General features: G+C 38.4%; 1 protein-coding gene across 2 annotated transcripts in view; it reads left to right on the forward strand.

Moving 5' to 3' along the window:
• The first annotated feature begins 1,650 nt into the window (after positions 1 to 1,650).
• LOC133137027 (electrogenic aspartate/glutamate antiporter SLC25A13, mitochondrial) overlaps positions 1,651 to 22,940 on the forward strand; it is a 66,577-nt gene continuing 45,287 nt past the window's right edge. The window contains exons 1-3 of one of the 2 annotated variants that reach the window (XM_061255003.1): positions 1,651 to 1,710; positions 3,025 to 3,078; positions 17,428 to 17,570. In XM_061255003.1, the coding sequence (XP_061110987.1) occupies positions 1,699 to 1,710; positions 3,025 to 3,078; positions 17,428 to 17,570 (209 nt within the window). In that variant the 5' untranslated portion in view covers positions 1,651 to 1,698. Of the gene's footprint in view, positions 1,711 to 1,823; positions 1,972 to 3,024; positions 3,079 to 17,427; positions 17,571 to 22,940 lie in introns of those variants that run through there. The other variant, XM_061255004.1, reaches the window with a different exon arrangement.

Here is a 22,940-nt window from a genome sequence, read left to right on the forward strand (position 1 = left end):
AGTGAGCACTTTATTAGGTATTTATTAGACTTACTTATTTATTAGACTTACTCTAGAGACTAGTGTGCATGAAAATCCCAGGAGATCAGCAGTTTCTGAGATACTCAAATCACCCTGTCTACCACCAACAATCATTCCATGGTCAAGGTCACTTAGATCACATTTTGTCCCCAATCCAATGGTTGATGTGAACACTAACTGAAGCTCCTGACCCGTATCTACATGATTGTATGCATTGCACTGCTGCCACACAATTGGCTGATAAGATAGTCACATTAATAAGAAGGTGTAATATAGCAAAAACTTTCCTAATAAAATGCTTGGTGAGTGTACATTAAAATCCACACATAAATGGTTAAGTAAAAACAATAACCATGTTCTGCAAAGGCAATCTCATTCTCTAGACTTAAATCCCATGAAAACCCTGTGGCCTGAACTGAAGAGCAGAGGGGGGTATCCCAAGGATATAATTGATTCTGAAAAGTTGTGGAGGAATGGTCAAAAATCCCTCCAAATGTGTTCTCTAACCATATCACAAATTATAGGAAAAGATTCATGGCTGTCATTTTTGTCAGGAGTGTTTGCACAAAGTATTAAACCAGGGGTGCCAATAATTCTGGAACCTGTTTTTGTGGAATTTAAAATGAAGCTTATGTCAATAACAGTATTATTTTTTCGTTTACAGCATATTTATCAAGGGTGACAATAATTCTGAATAATTCTGGAGCCCACTGTAGATCATGAGTACATCAAGACTGATGAGTGATTGAACCAAGCTCTGATTCAGACTCTATGAAACTTTGAAATATATGGCAATACTGATAGAATAAAATATTATAAAATATATTATGTCCTTATGTGTCCTTAAGCCTCTATATCGCTTGTTTCGTTTTTTTCCAGGGAGCACGTGATCCTAAGTTTAAAATGTTAGGGGCACACTAATGCATCCCAATTAGTAAATGTGCTCCTCAATTATCTTTCTAGTTAGCACACATCAATTTTCAGGGGCAAATGCTTCTAAAATGGGAGCACTGGAAAGCCCTGCAATATGTCAAAGCCAATAGCCTACAGCAGTGTTTCTCAACCCCAGTCCAGCCCAGGAACTCACATACCTGTTTGGATGACTAACAATCAAACCACCAAAAATGCCCTTGATTATTTAAATAAAAAACTTAACACTGGCCTACAGCCCTAAGTATTTAAAGGTAGGTTTGACTGATTAGATGTTGTCATGCTTGTCCATGCAGAATGGACCACGCTCAAAGAGCAGCTTGAACATCATAACCGGCGCTGGCATAAACCGCTGGCATAAACACTATGCAGTCTTTTAAGACCAAAACCAGGGATGGGCCACATAATTCAGCTGCTAAGTGGTGGGTGTAATTTATGTTGAAGCACTTTGGGCCCACAAAATAAGGCCCACCAAAACCTTAGGGTCGTCTAGCGTGACCTAATGAACTCAGATTGAATTATTTAAATTGCTAATCCACAGTTGTTTAAAACTGTCGAAGAAATGTGCAGTCAGTATTCGGCGAGCACGTATCACTTATCTATTATATGGAGTTTACAAACCTTGAGCCGTGAACAATTCAACCTATTATATATTTATTTTCTATCCGTGATCCACACGTGATGTAGCGACACGTGTACGTCATCACGCACAAGGAAGTGAGGCTTGGAGAGAGTTGTCAGCTAAGCATGACTGCAAAGGTAAGCTCAGTTTTAGCGAGAAATTAGATTGCTCCACATTGGCAGTCCATGTCGGTCTTTTCTTGTGAACAGGAGGACGTGCATTTCTATTAGCTAGTCATTTCCAAGTAAGCTTTCATCCTGTGAAAGCATATCCCTCTCCCATACATTTAGCCAGCTAGCCATAGGTGATGTCCGACGTCAGTGTCAATGACATTGAGACATAAAAAGACGGTGAGCTGAGACTGTTTCAGTCCAGAAAAAAAAGTGATACTCAGCACAGTAAGTTAACGCAAGAGCAGCATACAGTTTCCATTTCACGTTTACAGCCCCCCGGATTGAACTTGAATTGAGTAACCGGGCAAAGAGCAAATGATATCTCTAGCCAGAGCTGATTAGCTATATAACATGGATATGTTTAACACATCTAGCTAGCTAACGTTAGCATGTTCATGAATGTAGTGTGTAGAATGTGAGTGATCAAGCCCTCTGCTCTGTCGTGCGTTTTTAGTTTAGTGACTCTACGGCTACTGTTAACTGATTAACCAGCCAGCTTAATGTTCAGCAGATTGCATAAGAGCATAAGAGTCAAATTGTTTACCGGTTAAGTTACGTTACTTTAGAAGAGACAAGCTACAGTTGAAATGAGTTAGCTAGCTTGATTAGCAGGAAAACTACTGGCTGGAAGTCAACTTGCTATTTATTTATCCATTTACTGTCTACCTAAGCGATTTTTCCTAACTTTTAATTTAACTAATGTACGTCTAGAAGCAAGCAGGTAGCCATACTACCGTGTACGATTCCCCCCCCTTTAGATCTATCTGTGACGAAAAGTTGTTTCACATAGCTTGGATCTTCTCCACGTGTTCAATCGCATAATGGATATATTGGCATATTTCTTGAAGTGATTGAGATTAAGTTAACGTTAGTTACATATATGTTGCTTATACTCACTGAAAACGGGCCCCAAATTTCTGACTTACTGTATCTAGCCTACTGCATCTTACTATATATTTACAGGTAATGCAAGATGAAAAATGGATGGAAAGCTGTGTAACCTTAAGGGTCATCTTGGGGAAATGTTTTAATGATAAGTTTCGGTTATTAGATGTGTGGTTAAATCAAGAGGTGAGATAAAGTAACTAGAGACAAGTGGGCGATGTTATGCTGACTGCCCATGGTTGTGAATGGATGCCTTGTTTTACTTCTTAGTTTCGATTTATCCTGGAAAAAATGGATGTGTATGGCAATTAAGTAAATGTTTTCAGAATCAAAACAGTATGCTGTGAAATTGACTATAGAAGTTGATGGATAATTGTATGAATTAATTTGCAGGTAGTTTTTCCCAGAAGGGCTGATCCTGCTGAGCTGAAGTCTATTTTTTTAAAGGTAGGTTTTCAACATGTTTTCAGACATTGAGTATGTGAATATGTGTAAGTCTTGTTAAAATTCTCAGGTAAATCTACAATGAGTTTCTTTACACTTAAGTGGTCCACTTTGTTTGTCCACAGCATGACTTGTCTTGATTATATGCAATTTTTTCTGAAAGAAATATATTCTGATAATCTTAGGGTTAACACTAATTTAAGAACAAATGATAAGAGAAAATGGAAACGGCAGAGTGCAGTAATATATTTAAAAAGCAAAATGTTTGTACTCTGACCGGCAATTTTTTAAAAGCATTATTAGCCCTGTAACCTGTGCCAAGAGCCTTGAAAAGGCCAGATTTTGGAAATTGACATTGTTTACAATTGTGTAATAGAGGGCTCCATCAGAGCCTTTGTATTGTCTTCCTCCTCTGGTGAGTGAACTCAGCAGGAGTCCTGAGCAGCAGGTGCTGGCGTTAATTATTGCCTGCTACATTGCAGCCGCAGAAAATGTCAATAGTGCTGGGGGAAAATGAAATGGCAAATAAAAATGGACCAGTGTGTGCGTGTGTGCGTGTGTGCGTGTGTGTGTGTGTGTGCGTGTGTGTGTGCGTGTGTGTGTGTGTGTGTGTGTGTGTGTGTGTGTATATGTATGTGTGTGTTTGTTTGTATAAAAAGTGCATTTTTGTATTGCGTATGTGTATATCATGCTATATTCACACATGAGAGCCAGACAAAAATACTCATAATGATTTCAGCTGAGATTTTTGCTAACCATATACAGCATATATTGAATTAAAATTCCACATTTTGTTGTAATGTACAATGTACCTGTGGAAAAACACCATGACATGCGTGTTGTCTACCATTGCACCCGATGGTGCATCGACATTACAAGAGCATTGATTTCTCTCTGGGAAATCATATTACCAGAAATGTGGCAGTTCACCAGTTTTTTTCACAGCAGGAAAGTACCAAATGTTTGCAACAAACATTTTTGTGTCCATTTGTGGGCTGTCTGTGTCCATTCATAATTATGATGGAATCTTTATATATAAATATATACATATATATGTGTATATATATATATATATACACACACACACACACACACACACACACACACACACACACCGAGCACTTTATTAGGAACATTTTTACTTCATTATGCCAACTTTTTCATGTGATTATCTAATCTGCCAGCTGTTCAATGCATACAATCATGTAGATATGGGTCAGTAGCTTCAGTTAATGTTCACATCAACCATCCGAATGGGGGAAAAAATGTGATCTAAGTGTCTTTGACCGTAGAATGATTGTTGGTGGCACACAGGGTGGTTTGAGTATCTCAGAAACTTCTGATCTCATGCACACTAGTCTCTAGAATTTGCAAAGAATGGTGCAAAAAAAACACAAAAAAACAGTGAGCAGCAGTTCTGCAGACAGTAACGCCTTGTTAATGAGAGACTTCAGAGGAGAGTGACCAGTCTGGTCAAAGCTGACAGGAAGGTGACAGTAATGCAAATAACCACACATTACAACAGTGGTATGCAGAAGAGCATCTCCGAACATGCATCATAACTCTTAAGTGGATAGGCTACAGCTGTCAAAGTCTAAAAATAAGTCTTATAAATACCTAATAAAGTGCTCTGTGAGTTTATATATATATATATATATATATATATTATATATATGAATCAGACCTGGGTCAAATATGTAATTGTTTTGGATTCAAATACTTTTCTACGCTTTACTGAGCTTGTGTATTGGAACCTATGAAATACTCACAAAACGTGCAAGCCCTGTCTTCTGGTCCTCTTGGTTGGCTCAATTCCACCAGGCAAGATCCATAGAGCTCAGAAAAGTATTTGAAGCCGAAACTATTACATATTTTATCCAGGTCTTTATTAATTATATGTTAGCAATGCATTATGTAAGTTCAATTGATACCTGGGTCAGAGGGGGGATGGATAGTTGGAGTGGGAGGAGTTTCAATCTGTGGTGTAAAGTGAATTTTTTATCCTTTATTTATGCCACGGCACTAAAAAAAGCCGACCACCGAGGGCAAATACGGCTTTCTTATTGGCCGAGATGTCACGTGGGTGTGCATTATTTTCGTATAACCTTGCTAACGAGAACAGGTGTGCAGAATATTTCACAGCTAAAATATCCTACAAATATCATTGTGGGCAAAATACACTGTGCGATGCATTTCGAATAGTATGGCCGACCTGGTGACAAAAATACTGTAGGCTACATTGCATTAAGTTAGGCTACACTTCGCATTGCATTGTCAGAAAGATAACCACGGGAGATGTTTCAAACATAATGTAACCGGGTGTTTTAACTTAGGGTGTAATAATAACATAACTTACAACGCATGATTGAGTGAGGAGAGAATGATCAAACGTTAACTATCTGTAATTCACTCCGTAAAAGAGCAGAAAGTGCTGCAGGCATAGAGGAATATACTTAGACACAGAATGCCCGAAGATGCTAAAAAATATTCAGTACATTGATATTTTTGTAAACTATATATAGTGCAAAGTCTGTAATTATGTAATATGTCGTTTTGCGGGACTGGCTACAAGAACCAGACATGGCAGCTGATTTTCACAGCTGTGCTTTACAACTCAACGACATATTGAGGTTTTTTGAAGAAACATTTTAGAAGTTTTTATAATCAAACAATATTGTTTATTTCATTTCGTTTTTGTCATAGGAAAAATATTGATGATCAAAACTAAATCAACACTGGAGCCGGTCTCATCTCACTCTGTGGCATTCATGCGTCTCTTTGTCAGTTGGGATGGGTAGTATTATTTATCCTGGTTTTGTGTATCAGGCTTGTGCTGTGGTGGCGACGATGGCTGCTGTGATCATTGTTTGTCATGAGCTGAACCTGTCATAGTATCAGTGAATGCGAAAAGTGCGCTCACCATGGAAATCAACATTCCTGCTCTATTCCTTTGGCCTCATCTCTTCTTGTGGAAATTGTGGTTCAGTTGTAAATTGTAAATAGTTATGTTATGATGCGTTGTATGTTCAGAGATGCTCTTCTGCATACCACTGTTGTAATGTGTGGTTATTTGCATTACTCTCATGTTTCTGTCAGCTTCGACCAGTCTAGCCCTTCTCCTCTGACCATTCTCGTTAACAACACGTTTCTGCCTGCAGAACTGCTGCTCACTGGATGTTTTTTGTTTTTTGCACCATTCATTGCATACTCTAGACAATGTTGTATGTGAAAATCCTAGGAGATCAGCAATTTCTGAGATACTCTAACCACTCTGTCTGGCAGCATTCAAAGTCTGTAGATCACATTTCTCTCCCATCTTGATATTTGGTCTGAAAGACAGCTGAACCACTTGAACATGCATGCTTTTATGAATTTAGTTGCTACCACATGATTGACTGATTCAATATTTGCATAAACAAAGTGATCACTGAGTGTACAGTACTGTGCAAAAGTTTTAGGCAGGTGTGAAAAAATGCTGTAAAATAAAAGAATGCTTTAAAAAATAGAAATGTTAATAGTTTATTTTTTATCAATGAACAAAATGCATGAACAGAAGAAGTGGATGCACAGAAGAAAAATCTAAATCAAATCAATATTTGGTGTGACCACCCTTTTGAAAACAGCATCAATTCTTCTAGGTATACTTGCACACAGTTTTTGAAGGAACTTGGCAGGTAGGTTGCTCCAAACATGTTGGAGAACTAGCCGCAGTTCTTCTGTGGATTTAGGCAGCCTCAAATGCTTCTATCTCTTCATGTAATCCCAAACAGACTTGATGATGTTGAGATCAGGCCTCTGTGGGGGCCATACCATCACTCCCAGGACTCCTTGTTCTTCTTTACGCTGAAGTTCTTAATGACATTGGCTGTATGTTTGGGGTCGTTGTCCTGCTGCAGAATACATTTGGGGCCAATCAGATGCCTCCCTGATGGTATTGCATGATGGATAAGTATCTGCCTGTACTTCTCAGCATTGAGGAGACCATTAATTCTTACCAAATCCCCAACAGAAATGCAGCCCCAAACTTGCAAGGAACCTCCACCATGCTTCACTGTTGCCTGCACACACTCATTCTTGTACCACTCTCCAGCTCTTCGGCGGACAAACTGCCTTCTGCAACAGCCAAATATTTCAACCCAGTTCACCCCAGATCCTGTGTTTTCGTGCATAGTTGAGTCACTTAGCCTTGTTTCCACGTCCGAGATGTGGCTTTTTGGCGACAATTCTTCCATGAAGGCCACTTCTGAACAGAGTTCTCCGCACAGTAGATGGGTGTACCTGGGTCCCACTGGTTTCTGCCAATTCTGAGCTGATGTCACTGCTTCCGATTGCAAGGGAAGTAAGCATCTCTCATCTACTGCACTTTCTGCTGCAAGTTTCCTTGGCCGACCACTGCGTCTATGGTCCTCAATGTTGCCAGTTTCTTTGTGCTTCTTCAACAGAGCTTGGACATCACATCTGGAAATCCCTGTCTGGCTTAAAATTTCTGCCTGGGAGAGACCTTGCTGATGCAGTATAACTACCTTGTGTCTTGTTGCTGTGCTCGGTCTTGCCATGGTGTATGACTTCAGACATTAAACTGTCTTCAGCAACCTCACCTTGGAAGCAGAGTTTGGCTGTTCCTCACCCAGTTTTTACCCTCCTACACTGCTGTTTCTGTTTCAGTTAATGATTGTGTTTCAACCTACATATTAAATTGATGATCATTAGCTCCTGTTTGGTATAATTGGTTAATCACACACCTGACTATATGCCTAGAAAATCCCTGACTTTGTGCAGGACTTGTACCTAGAAGAATTGATGGTGGTTTGAAGGCAAAGGGTGGTCACACCAAATATTGATTTGATTTAGATTTTTCTTCTGTTCACTCACTTTGCATTTTGTTAATTGATAAAAATAAACTATTAACTTTGAAAGCATTCTTACTTTACAGCATTTTTTCACACCTGCCTAAAACGTTTGCACTGTACTGTATATTCAATAAAGAACAACCAATATTGGATTTGTCATTCTAGAGATATTGGCTCTTATATAAGGGGTGGGTGGCTCCCAAAATGTCACTCGTGAGTGGAAATTGGGGTTTGTGTTGATTTTGGAGCACCATATCTTTGGTATAGGGCGGCATGGATGGTGCAGTGGGTAGCACTGCTGCCTCACAGCAAGGAGGTCCTGGGTTCAAATCCCAGTCGGCCGGGGCCTCCCTGTGTGGAGTTTGCATGTTCTCCCCGTGTTCGCGTGGGTTTCCTCCGCATACTTCGGTTTCCTCCCACAGTCCAAAGACATGCAGGTTAGGCTTATTGGAGAGTCTAAATTGCCGGTGGGTATGAGTGTGTGAGTGAATGGTGTGTGTGCCCTGTGATGGACTGGCGACCTGTCCAGGGTGTGAAGTAAAATAGATAATTTATTAAAAAATTATATGATTCCAAAGTTAGGTCCGGCCAGACAATTCCCAAAAAGTGTTTCATATTCAACCATGTAGTTGGTAAGGTGGAACATTTCCAATCAAAATTTTACTTCAGAAGGTATTATAGGCCTACTTATATACAAAATGGTGTTGTTACTGTTATGTCTTGCCATGTTTTGATCAGTCAATTTACAGGAACATTTACATATACTCTTCTGTTCAAAGGTTTGAGGGCACCTTGTCTTTCAATCAAACAATTTATATGTGGTCAAATCGAGACACAGAGCTTTTATTAAAGGGTATTTTTTATACATTTTGGTTTCACCATGTAGTAATTACAGCACTTTTTATTCCCCAGTGGCAGCAGCTCATTAGGATGTGCCCCGGTGCAAGATTTTTTATGGGCCCTTCCTCTGACAAAAAATGACAACCAAGACCAATAACATTGGTGGAACGTGGGAGAATTAGCAGCTTCCTTGGCTAATTTGAATGCAATGCGAGTGAAGTACATTTACGGACTTTGACTAATGTTAATGAATGATTACGAGATTGAGCAATGTAGGAATAAAGTTTGCTCACATTAATGTTACTACACTGAGCAAAACTGGAATCTAGACGTTTAGGGGGTGGAAATATAGGTTTAGCGACGTTTTGACATATATAAATATTTTTTACATATAGAGTTAACCCCAATACACATGGATATAGCACAGCTATGTCCTAGTTGCTAGAAAATCTTTCAGCCAAATGTAGCTGAATTTTCTCATGAAAAAGTACAGTAGGCTAATGTCATATCTAGCTTGCTATTCTACCTGCAAGGTTTTGCCGCCGTCGGGTGCAGTGATTGCGATTCGCAACTGCTACTGGGAACAGGGTTTTTTCAAAAAGCCGTCCAGTTTAGCTAGCTTTGCTACCTTTTCCTCCTGGTCCTTTTTTATAATTTCTTTTCTGCGACCCACTTTTGTGCTGCAAGCGCATTTTCAGACTAGGCAGCTAAAAGGTGCTCAATATTTTGCGCATTAGACAAGCTAATATCAACACATAATCAAGACAATTCACAATGGGAAACTGCAAACGTATTTCCCGGCAACACTCTTTGCATATCAGAAAATAACACCGACACCTAATGAATTAGCCTGCCACAAGTTATTATATAATTGGATGATGGGACTAGATTCAGCTGTAAATTTCGCTGATACAATATGGAACATTTGTTGGCTAAATTGTTTTAAGTCATCAAGGGTTCAAGGTATCAAATGAGCCTCAAACCACTGTTACTGATTGGTAGCTTTCTACCTTACTATCTACTTGTTTGAACATCTAGCACTTTGGGACATTTTCTGGCCAGATCCAACTCTGGCATTGTATAATCTTTGAATAAATCATCTATTTGACTTCATTTTGACTGTTCTTAACCAGGATATTTACTTGTATTTCAAGTCTGGATACCATACACCAAGTTGCGCTAATGTAATGTAGTAAGCTAATATAGAATCCATCAATGTATATTTTATTGTGAATTAAGGTTCTGTTTGAAATGATCAAAACATGGCAAGACATAAGTTACAACTACATTTTTTGTTCACATGTAGGCCTATTATACTTTCTGAAGTCTTCAAAGTTTCATTTTGATCAGAAACTGTCTATCTTATCAACTACTTGGTTGAATATCTAACATGTTTTGGACATTTTCTGCCTGGATCCAACTTTGGCATTGTATAATTTTTGAATATATGATAAATTTGACTTCATTTTAATTGTAGTTATTCTTAACCATAATTAATTTAGGAGTAGGAAAAGGTAAGCATGGTCATAATGACAATAACTTGTTTTCTGAACAATATTATGAAAATTCGAGTTGATAAATGCCTTTGATAATCAGAAAGTAGACCGAAAACGTTTTCAGGTTTTCCCTGCTTTAATGCCAAAGTTATGAGGCTCCAAAATTTACATAACCCTTAATTTACACTCCAGAGTGACTTTCCTGTTTTTTTTTTTAAGAGCCAATATCTCTAGAATGGCAAATCCAAACTTTTACACAAAGTTTCAGCGAAATTGAAATGGTGAACTCCTGTGTCAGGAGAATTACCTTATGCCTAAAAAAACTAAGATCAGAGGAGAATAACAAGCCAAACCTCTTAGTATCTCCCATTTTCTTAAACCCTTGACTACAGGCATAATCCTGGTCACTGAAAGATAACCCTTTGGGGTTTGTTTTCCAATTACTCCAAATATCACTAAAACAAGTTTTCAGGAGCTCAAACACAGTGAAAGTGGGAGCTTTTTTCTCAATGAGGAGATTATCTGTGTGGATACAGATTATTGTGACTGGCTGGTGTGCTGAGAAACACAATGAAGTCAAGTCACAACAATGGACTAATCCCCTTTCAATTGATTACAATATCACCAAAAATAAGCATTCTGCATTGCTTTTTCTTATCTATGTCTAAGTTTTCCAAAAGGGACACTTGGAGACTCCAAAAGAACACATTGAAACTAAATGATATTATGAGTCGTTATGAGGTGTAAAATACTGCATTTTGCTTTCTAAATTATACAACATTTATCCTGAAGAAGAGTGTGTCGTCCCTTCCCCCTACTTCTCCCTTTCAACCTCTGTCTCCTTACGCTCTCCTCAGACAGCAGCAGCTCAAGAAGATCATAAAAATAAGTATAATAATCACAATTATAACATCTTGTATACTAATATATTCATTGAGGTCCATTGATCGAAGTTGTCAAATATCCAACCCCCATCAAAGGGTCAAATACATTCTACTGTTTCACATGCTATTTATAATTCAAAAGCAGGCTTGTCCCTTATTTATAGGCATACTGAATAATATTTTGAGAATGTATTTAGATGCTCACCGATATAAAAAAAAAAAAATGGGATCACCCAAAATTTATTGTGGAGTGAAAGGTGTTTTCACCATCTTCCTCAGAAATGTTCACACAGATGCGAGATTCCTTGGAATTCATCCAACGAAAATATTCTATTTAGATGTAGGCATTGCAAAATATATTTTTTGTTCTAAAATGTCAATGCCTAAGCGTAACAGTCTCAGTGTGCCTATTGAAATTGCTACGGTTTTGTTACACAGGCAAGAAAATGCTATGTAATTTTATGCATGCCTAACAAACTATACGCCATTGGGAACGTAATGTCATTAGCTAAAGTACTTTTCAGTCATCACTTCAATAACATGCCTGTAGTTCTTCGTTAAGCAGAAGTTATACTTTATTTTCTTACACACGGATGTGGGTAACACGTTCACAGTGCCAATGAATTACCAATACTGTCCAGAGAAGCTTTTTTGTGAGCTCATTGTGTTCCAGAGAGCCTATACAAAATTTAGATAATAGCATTCTTAGGTACAAGCACATTTGTAGAAGTATGCAACAGTGAAATGGACATTCTATCGATGTTTCCCCGAGTTTTTAGAATGAGAACCTATTATGCATTTGGTCCGCTGGACCCTTGCATTGGACAGGACACAGAGATTATCTTATTTCTTGTAGTATGTGGAGTTCCAAACGGCAGAGATATAATTCCAAACCCGCCCAATACAAGGAACATATACAACATAATACGGCGGCCCGTAGCGTAGTGGTTAAGGTAAATGACTGGGACAAGCAAGGTCGGTGGTTCTAATCCCGGTGTAGCCACGATAAGATCGGCACAGCCGTTGGGCCCTTGAGCAAGGCACTTAACCCTGCATTGCTCCAGGGGAGGATTGTCTCCTGCTTAGTCTAATCAACTGTACATCGCTCTGGATAAGAGCGTCTGCCAAATGCCAATAATGTAATGTAATTGTTGTCTGTAAAGCGATGGCATCTTGAATAGATTATAGTTATAGGAGTTTTAATGAACTCTTTCAAACGGTATATCCTGTTACCATAGTGATTATAAATTGCACCATGAAAAAGGAATCAATGCAAAAATAACTCACACCGGCCCAGCTCTGAGACTTAAGGGTTAGGCTAATCCTGCCACCAAACATAGCAACAGAGTAATTGCTTCTGATGTCCAGCAACTTGGTTTTCTGGTTTTCTGCAGAAGTTACAAAATTCTCAATTTTCAATTCATCTGTTCATCTCTATTTAGAAAATTATCCTCTTAATGGCTTGCTGAGGTGGACTCATCCAGAAATGAAATTAATAAAAAAACTACAATCAACGGATGTTGGAACAGCTTAGCTGGAGTCTCTATACAATGAATGTCAGCTATACAACTCTGAGGCCCACCAATAGCTAAGTGATGTCACCCAGATGTGCAAAGCCAGGTTGTCACAGTTATATGGACAGCGGAAGATTGGAAGATTATAATAACATTAAAAGAATGAAAAATCTCTGGGTCATGGATTCCATGAGGGTGTGGACTGCAGGGACCCTGTGGGTTTCCTGGAAACGTAGCTACCAGAAATTCTCGCGCTACTGGAGAGCACAATTCCTATGCTGCCGAGCCACCTGCCCAAGTATGGGAGGTCTAGGCTATTGGTTCTCATACTTCTCCCTTACAGAGACACTGTGAGAATACAACTCCCACATTCCCAATATAAGAATGACCTTCAACTCACTGAAGCAACTGTTTCGGAAAGAGGAAGTGAAGTATGGAATGCCTTTTTTGGTTGGATACGTGAAAAGCTGCAGAAGCATCTCCAAGAGCTATATGCAGATGTTTCTTCATACCTGAGTGAGTAGTGTGTATTAGCATGGTAACCTGTCCAGTTGCAGGCTATGCATGGCTTGGGCTAAGCGGTTTTTCATTCATTTGTGAGTTTAGTTTGGCTGCTATCCAAAGCTCGGCCTGAAATTTTTTTTATTCTTCTTTTAACTTTTCTGAGAGTTTTGCCCTTCCTTTTCAGTCAATACTTTTTGATAGCTAGCAATAGCAAGCAATAACTTGCTAGCTTACTTTCAAATGAACTGCAAAACTTATATTTTGTTTTATTTGCTTTGATACTTTTTGTGACTAATATTATTGGAGCATGGTCTACATTTACTCATTACAGATGCACCCTGCTGCTATGCTATGTATTGCTTGGATTGTGTAGATATACCCAGATATTATGCTATGAATTGCTATTGGTTATCAAAAGTTTTTTTTTTTTTCTTCGCCTGTCAGTTTAAATTGGACTACTGAAACTATTCATTTCTTTGAACCTTTTCAATGAATCTGTGCCACATTTTGCCTGCCTGTTTTACTTTCAATCACAAATGTTTCTGCTAGCCAAAGGTTAGCACCATTTCACTTTGAAATGGACTGTATTCAGCATGTTTTTGTTTTGTTTTGTCTTAATGCTTTTATTTCTGATGCCACCGTGTTTCTTGGAAGCTATCTGTGTTCTCACCTCTTCTGTTGAGTGCATGCTGTCATCTTTGTAATGAATGGAGACTGTGAGCGACTGTAAATGCATGGTGATTAAAGATAGTATTGGATGCTTTTACTTATTACATCTTAGAAAAAATGGCAAATATTACATCTTCTGAAAATATGTGACAATATTTATCCTTTCTCCTCTGGAAAAAAGGTCACTTTTTATTTATACATTAAGACATTACAAAATTACTAGGTAGAACCTCTCTGCTTCTCTTGCTTGGTTCAGTTTTTACTGCATAGGCATGTGTCCTTTACAAAAAAAGAGTGCGTTCATCACTTTATTTACTACAAAATAGAAGTAGTATCCTCCTGTGATCTGTTGGCTATGACCATATCCGATCGTGCTGCATTGTTAGTTACGATTCCAACATCAGATAATCTTGTCCTTCCCAAGAGATGGGGTGTTGGCTCACATTTACTAAATGATGCTGACATTAAAATCATCTTTAATACAAATCAAAACTTAGCTGCTCCTGACATTCTGTGGGACTCGTAAAGTAAAGGGACTAATAGCTTACATTTCATGGAAGTGCACACGATAAAGTGATTTAGCAGAAACTCAAGACAAAATGACTGTAATTTGATACCCTTACTACACTAAAGACTGCAAATTCAATCAGGTGAATGGAATGCAGGAACTATGAACGGGGGGATAAGGCAGGCGAATTGGTGGCATGGCAAGTTGAGGGGGCAATGCACAACATTTAAACTGGCAATATGACCACTGAATATTAACTCTGCCTTTTTGAGTTACTAAGAATTTCTATAAACTATTCAGGGTTGCCACTCCAATAAAATCAAGCAGCTCTTTGATAAGGCTAAATTGTCAACTCTGATTGACAGTTGACTGATGACACGAGGGATGCTCTTGACCTGGAAATTGCAAAAGATGAGGTAATGGAAGCCATGTCAAAACTTGCACCAGGGAAGTCCCCAGGCTTATACTTACTCCCAATGGAATTATGTAAATGTTTCTTCCTAAATTACTGGACCCTATGCTTACTATATGCAGCCACGCCATTGAGACGGACAAACTCCCAGAGTCATTAGAACAAGCCCTGATTGTAGTTCTGCCCCAGCCTATTTCGAGGCTATTTTGCTTATCAGGAACAATCCAGAGTCCTAGCATTAAGATTAGAAAACTTGTTCCAGATCTATGGTATATGGACCAGGTTTGATTCAATCCCAGACTAAAAAGGATATCTCACCTGTCATATGGGACTCTGCAAGGCTGTTGCCTTTCAACACTGTGTGCTTTCACAGTTAGAACTAACCCTTCCTTTCATAGTACTTTCATACTTTCTCTTTGTATTCAGACAATGTCATGCTGTGCCTGTCAGACCCTGGTATATACTATCTATTCCTCTTATAGTAACATTGACTGAATATGGATTTATCTCAAGCTACCAGTAAATCTGGCCAAAGGGATTGTTATGACTGAACTCTTTAGCTAATCGCTTGTATGTAAAAGCAAACCACCCAGAATAAAGGTTTTATATGGGTATATTTTATATACTATTGAGAATTGGCCTTAAGGTACCTAACTTTGAGATATTTTACTGCGCTTTGCAATCCATTGCAGTTTGGGAATTGCAATCATAAAACCCATATACATTATGAAAGTCCATAAGAAAACTGGTTGCATCCAACCTATTTAGGATTTTACTCGCTTCCATGCAAACCCCTTTCTGCCACAGAATCTTAGGAATGGGCTTATCCAGCTATGCTTTAAGGAAGGGGTTCAGAGGTTTATATATGGATTTTGATCTTGAAGTTTTGTGGCAAAACTTGTTTGGCCTCTCATACTTATACTTTCAGCAGTTTATCCTTAGTGAGTGAGGATACTCATTATTCATATTATGTTTCCTTTATATAATTTGTTGATCAACAATACAGTCCAAAAGATTTTTTAACATTTGCCAGTCAGGTATTTGCCATATCTGTTGAATTGGCAGTATAATTAACATAGGAAGATTACTTGGGTTACCACATTACACGTTTCCTGTATCAGTGGACGTACAGTTCCTGATTTCCTCAAATCCATATGTGTCACACTGAATGGTTTTAGAGCTTTAGACAAAATGTAATCTTCGATATAGGGAACCTGAGTAAGTGCAAAAATTGTTTAAATTACATCTTTTCAATGAAAAAAGTTCACCCCCTGTGAAAAAGTAATTGCCCCCTTAAACTTAATAACGATTTGCACCACCTTTAACAATAATTAGTGCAAGCAAACACTTCCTATAATTTGATATCAGTCTTTCACATTGCTGTGGAAGAATTGTAGCCCACTCTTCATCGCACAACTGATTTAATTCAGACAAATTAGTAGGTTTTTGAGCATTAACTGCTTGTTCAGTTCCTCTCTCAGCATCTCTATTGGGTTCAAGTCAGGACTTTGACTGGGTCACTCCAAAACCTGGTGTAGACTTGCCTTTTTGTTTTGGATCTTAGTGTTGCTGCATACCACAATTGTAGTTCAGAGCATTGCAAGGACATAATTCATTGTACCTTCAATAATGGCAAGTCATCCAGGTCTCGAGGTAGAAAATTATCGCCACAGCATTACTATGTCTGTTGGTGTGATGTTCTGACTGTGAAATGCTGTATTTGCTTTGCTGCAGAAATGGCTTTGGAGTAGCCACATCCGACTTCACCAGTAAAAATGCTGTGGACCTGCAACGACCAATTTGCGCACCAGAACATACCAATACCAACATACCATATGGTGTAACAGAGGAACGGAGCAAATACTTTATCATGGCTCTGTATACTGATGCTGTACAAATTGATTCGTAAAGTGTGCTATACCGCTATATAATGCATAGAACAAGCTACGCCCCATAATACATAGAACATACAAAGAACGCAAAAGGGACTGCCCATGTCTATGCTCATTTTGGAGCAGTGTAGTGTAGGCCCTTGGCTTTCTTTCCACTCCCTCTGAACTACTGCTTGTATTACTAGGTGACACCTCTCTATTCCCTATTAGCTTAAATAAAGATAGTTTTTGCTACAGCTAATCAATATATAGCTGTTTTGCTGGGTGGATGAACAATCGTAACCTCTATTGCTAGGTAGATAACAGAACTACCCCTCTGTGCCTAGTGAGAAAATGATGGATAATCTGAAGCAGAAAGGCAGGAAATGGAGTGAAAATCTAGGGGTGTTTCTACTACCTTCATAGAGGCCACTCGTCTCAGAATAAAATAATATATGTAGGCAGAATGTTTTGTTTACCTGCCTTTGATCTGTTGGCCCTCTTTTTGGGTCTCTTTTGTTTGTTAGTTTTTTCCCTTTTTGCTGAATCAAATTTGTCAGTTTAAGAGTGGGGAATGGGGGGGTTAAAAAGGTGGGGGGGGCGGTTAGGGAAGAGGGAGGGTGGGTGAGGGGGGAGTCGGAATGAGGATCATGGTCCTTGTCTCATTCAATCTTGTGTGTATTGTGCTGTTCTCAAATAAATCCAATAAAGTGTTTTTTTATAAAATGAAAAAATAAAAGGCAATGCAACATGTTTTGTTTCCTTATTGTAATTAAATTGCTTGTGAATATGTTTGTTTTGCAGTATGCAAGCATTCAGAAAAATGAAGAGCACTTCATGTCTCCAGAGGACTTTGTGTCTAGGTTTCTCTACGTGCACACAGGCGTCAGGCTGTCCCAGGAGGCTGTGGTCTTGCTGGCAGGTGTTGTTGATCAGACGAAAGATGGGTAGGTACCTGCCCCACCTCCAACCTAAATTCCATTGCTGTTACACAAAACAAATCCAGTTGTATTCCATCATAGTCCAAAATATAAACTTTTACAGCTTGCTTTTTTTTTTCTTTTTTTTTTTTTTTTACAGTTTTTGTGAGATTTGCTGCCTGCATCTTGTCAGTTTTCTCTGCATTCGTTGGCATGCTTTGATAGTGGGGGAAATGCTGGTATAAGCATGAATATTGGTATCACCCTGTGCCACTGTATGGATTTTGTCATATTGCGGATATTGTGGCATAAAAAAAAATTGGTTGTGGTACTTTTCTGGTGGAATATTTACTGAAAATACAGGTGAAAACCGATGTCTGGGGATCAGCACTTTGTTTGGCATTGTATTGGTCTATCTTTACATGGCAGGCAAGCAAAAAATATGCTAATTGCAACTAGTGCTAGGTAACTAGCAAATGTAACATAATGTTACCTAGCTGACTGTCCACTAATGTTAATCTGAAAGAAATCATGTTGATAGTTGTTTTCTTATACATGCACTTACAAGTTAGTTATTCAAAATATTTAGTACACGGCTATGTTGAATGGTGACTTCAGCCATTCAGCGGTCTGATATTAATGTCTAATGACAGCTGCTATGGCTAACAGACAGCTTTTACTTTGAACTACTTCAATATCACTGCAGAAGTGCCATTCTCACTTTAAGATCAATAAATCTGCCATGATTAAATTCTTTTCATAAACATATGCATTACTGATTAATATTAACATTCCGTTATATGTCGGGCCAATGTCTATTTTACGTCTTCACTTCACTGGGTTAGGCCAAAAGTGGACAACAATGTCGGGTCGAGGACTGTTGGTCTGTCAGCCTAATTTATTTCACAATGTATTTGTTGCACTTGCTGTGCCAGACAGAACTCTGGGAACGTGGGTGGTGCTAACTAGCGGCGTGTGGTAAGAACTTGAAAGAATTTTGTAAATATTAGCTTATGGGTATTACAGCTTGTCACCGTTCACTAGTCACAAACAACCGCACCATGTGTTTATATATATATATATATATATATATATATATATATATATATATATGATGTTTTGTTATCCCATTGTCGGTAGTCTCCCAGCCTCACGTATTTTGATAGAGCAGGTCACATATCTACAAATAAGGTAAATTTATGAAAAAATCTGGGAATTTTTCGGGTTTTATTTTGGGTGAAAATCTGATTATAATAATGCTAATTTCCGGGATAAATCTTTTATTTTCATTTTAAACATTATCCTTTCTTTTAACTGTGGGCTTTGTTAATGGAACTGCACATTTAATGACATTCGCACAGTGACATATACAAGAAGCATTGGTGTAATAATGACGAATCATTATAATACAAAATATTTAGGAATCTAATCTAATCTATGCATATTAGAACTTTACAGACGACATTAATCAGGCTAAAATTATTTTCACAGTGTAAATTTTTCCTGCTTCTGTCTCCTAACCATAGTTGTGAGTCATAGGGGAACCAAACCACTATTCCTTTTCAATTCCTGGGCCGAAGTTGCTAATTACATAAAGTCCAACTTGAAGAATTAGCTGGTTTCTGCTGCAAAAATGAAGAGTCCGCATTAGCATTTCCTTCATTTTTTGCACAGAAGAAAATTACATTAACTCCCTTGTACAACCATCTTTTCTCCACAACCATGCTCTCTTTCAAAATGCACACACAACAACCAAAAACACTCACTCGCCCAGCGGCCTCACATACACACACCAACCAATCAGAACACTCAAAACTGAAACAATCTCCATGATTTCCACTCTTAAGGCTGCATACCCTCATTTATCAACAGCGGCAATGATCCAGAGAACTAAATCCGTAATAGATATTAATTCCAAAAACATTTCAAAGGCGGAGAAACACCACTAAGAAAATCAAAAATTTGGGCAAAAATTGGTTTAATCCAGACTGTTCTTTTAAAGAAATCCTGGACTTTTTCAGGGGAAAACAATGATGAACCAAGTCAGTTATAAGAAAAGCAGCACCCTGTCGCACAGTTATTTTCTGAACTCACTCGTTCATCCCTTCACGCACGATGTGGTTTAGCTTCGCTGGTTGTCTCTGCTGAGTGCGTTAAAACCATTAATGACCACCTCGGAGTGAATTTTTCTGTTTATACCTTGGTATTTTTCCTAATATTAAAAACAGGTAGGACAAATCTCGCAATCTGATTGTTCATAGCAGTGATACATTTTCTATATACTACTGTTGTGCATTGTAATGCTTATTTACAGTTCTATTTCAAGTATTACAGTTCTATTAAAATTAAAATAAAAGATTTATCCTGGAAATTTGCATTATTATAATCTGTTTTTTAAATTAAATTATCTTATTATTATTATTTTCACACGTTTTTTTGGAATTTTTTGGCGGCACGGATGGTGCAGTGGTTAGCACTGCCGCCTCACAGCAAGGAGGTCCTGGGTTCGAATCCCCGTCGGCCGGGGCCTCTCTGTGCGGAGTTTGCATGTTCTCCCCGTGTCTGCGTGGGTTTCCTCCGGGTACTCCGGTTTCCTCCCACAGTCCAAAGACATGCAGGTTAGGCTGATTGGTGAGTCTAAATTGCCCGTAGGTATGAGTGTGTGAATGAATGGTGTGTGTGTGCCCTGTGATGGACTGGCGACCTGTCCAGGGTGTATTCCTGCCTTTCGCCCAATGTATGCTGGGATAGGCTCCAGCCCCCCTGCGACCCTGTTCAGGATAAGCGGGTTAAAGATAATGGATGGATGGATGGAATTTTTTAATAAAAGATAAACAAAAATGATGAGCCTTATTCATAGGGTATTATCCTGTTTATACCACAGCTAACTTGCCAATGTAATGTAGCTATGGACAATTTATTTTTAGTTTAGAAACAAATGTATTAATTGAAAGCAGTCCCTGTTGTTGAGAAAACAAATGCTTCACACACCCTAAAATTGCCTGTGCCACCTAAAAGCCAACTGCATCATCACCGAAGAAAAGTTCATTAGCTCACTGTCGGTAATATAACGTTAGGCTATTAACTAATATTGGCTCACAAAATAACAATAAAGCAATTTATTTACATTTTTACACTGTATTCCAGACTTGTGCCATGCAACTAAACGGAGCCCTTCCCATATTGAACTGAAGCAGAGAAAGACCTAAATATTTAATTGAGTTTTATAGCACTGTAACTGTCAAAATCAGCTGGCATGTCTTGTTCTTGTAGTCAATCCTGCAAAACAACATTTAATTAATATGGACTTCACGCTATATGTAGTTAACAGAGAGTATCAGTGTATTTAATATAGTTTAGCCTCTCTGGGTATTCTGTGTCTAAGTACATTCCTCTATGCTTGCGGCACTGTATGTTGTTTTACTAAGTGCTTACAGCCTGTCGAAGTTTAATCATTCTCTCCTCACTCACTTATGTGTTAAGTTATGTTATTATTACTGCCCAAGTTAAAACACTCGGTTACATTATGTTTGAAACATCTCCCCTGGTTATCTTTCTGACAATGCAATGCAAAGTGTAGCCTAACTCAATGCAATGTAGCCTACAGTAACATATTTTGTCACCAGGTTGGATATAAACGGACTACTTGCATGAATAAAAAATGCATTGCATAGTAGTGTATGTTGCGTGCATTGGTATTTGTTGGATATTTTGGCTGTGAAAACATTTGACACACCTGTTCGATCTGTTCTTGTTGGCAGGGATATACGAAATGAATACGCACTCATGTGACACGTTTCGGCCAATCAGAATGCCGTAGGTGGTCGGTGCTGTGGTATGAATCCCTTTAACAACCACCTTGTTGTAGATTATTCTTTACTGAGCAGACCACCTCTATTAGGCTAATGCCATACACATCAAATGCATATACTATGCATTCATTTCACCGGCTCATTTTTATATAGTCACTCCATTTTAGGGGAGCAAGGGTAATTGGACAGATTAACATAATCTTAAATAAAGTTGTTATATTAAGCACTTGGTTGCAAATCCTTTCGATTTGGTGACTGCCATGTATTTTTCCATTCCATGATGGCCTGATGGCCTGCTGGCATTGACACTTTGGTCTTTGTGTTGAGAGACAACAGCCACAGCTGTAAATGCAAATTCAACACCTAAAATGAATTTTAAAACTTTTGTTAGCTTTCTTCTGCCTGAACTAATGATGCAACAACACACAGCTGGCCTAGAAAACTGAACACCCAATTGTCCAATTCATTTTGGTCCCCCAAAATGGGGGTGGGGGGGGACGCCCTGTGTAAATAGGGCAAAAATTCCTACATGGTTGACTTGATAAGGATGTATATGCTGTCAAATTAAAGCTGACAGTCTGAACCTGAACCCTATATTCATTGTTTTATTTCAAATTGAATGTGCTGTAGTAGAGGCAAAATATTTGGTTTCATAAAAAATATTATCAAGTATTGTGAATAATGTATTAACCTTTCTGGTTTTATATACTCAAGGAACAATTCTGAATTTTCAGTAATCTATGTTGTGATATCATATCATAATGGCAATAACAGTGCTAAATATTGTGATATAAATTGTCGGCTGCATTGCCCACTGCTAGCGGATAGTAACTAACAGACATCTGAAATAAAATAAAAAAATGTTAACAAGATATTACGCTGAACAATTTTCCCATCGTGCTCAGCTTGTGTCATCATTTCTTCTCCTTTTCTCATTGGGTCAGTAATTACAAGTTACCGCCAACTGGGGCATTCAGCACTGGGGTAAGATAATGGCACAGCTGTTCTGTAGCCCTGGCTCCACACATGTCTGTTCCCACACATACAGAGCTCCACCTCTCCATTGTGCTGAGCATAAATTTTAAAGGAAGCAAAGTAATTTTATGAAAATAAGACATCAGGGAGAACTATTTCATTTTGTTTGTTTATTGTCTGGGTTTGAGGTCTGAAATGTAAGGAGATTGAGTTTGAGGACAGTGGAAATCAGTCAGATTAATTCAGTTGGCATGGATATTTACAACTGATTGGATTTGGTCAGTTTTTTTTGCCCTGAACCTTGAATTACAAATGAACCTCAAAGCAATATCTGCAAACACAATGCAGTATGTTGGGATTTTTTTTACTTTCAAGCCATGTTTGTAAAAATAATAAACCGTAACAATTCGTTTCAGTCAAAAATATAGACAAAAATGTTCAAAATGAAAAAAAATACATTTCCCCTGACTCCCCCTAAATGTACAATTTTCTTTTTTTAAGGGGCATGGAATGTAAACTGTGGCCCACATGTCCACTAAGATCTTGTGCAGTTGTCATGTGCAGTTTTCGGTAATTTTGGTATATTTTTATTCCCTGCTAACAGTTGGTA

Source organism: Conger conger, chromosome 9 (assembly GCF_963514075.1).
Source record: "Conger conger chromosome 9, fConCon1.1, whole genome shotgun sequence".
Lineage (NCBI taxonomy): Eukaryota > Metazoa > Chordata > Actinopteri > Anguilliformes > Congridae > Conger > Conger conger.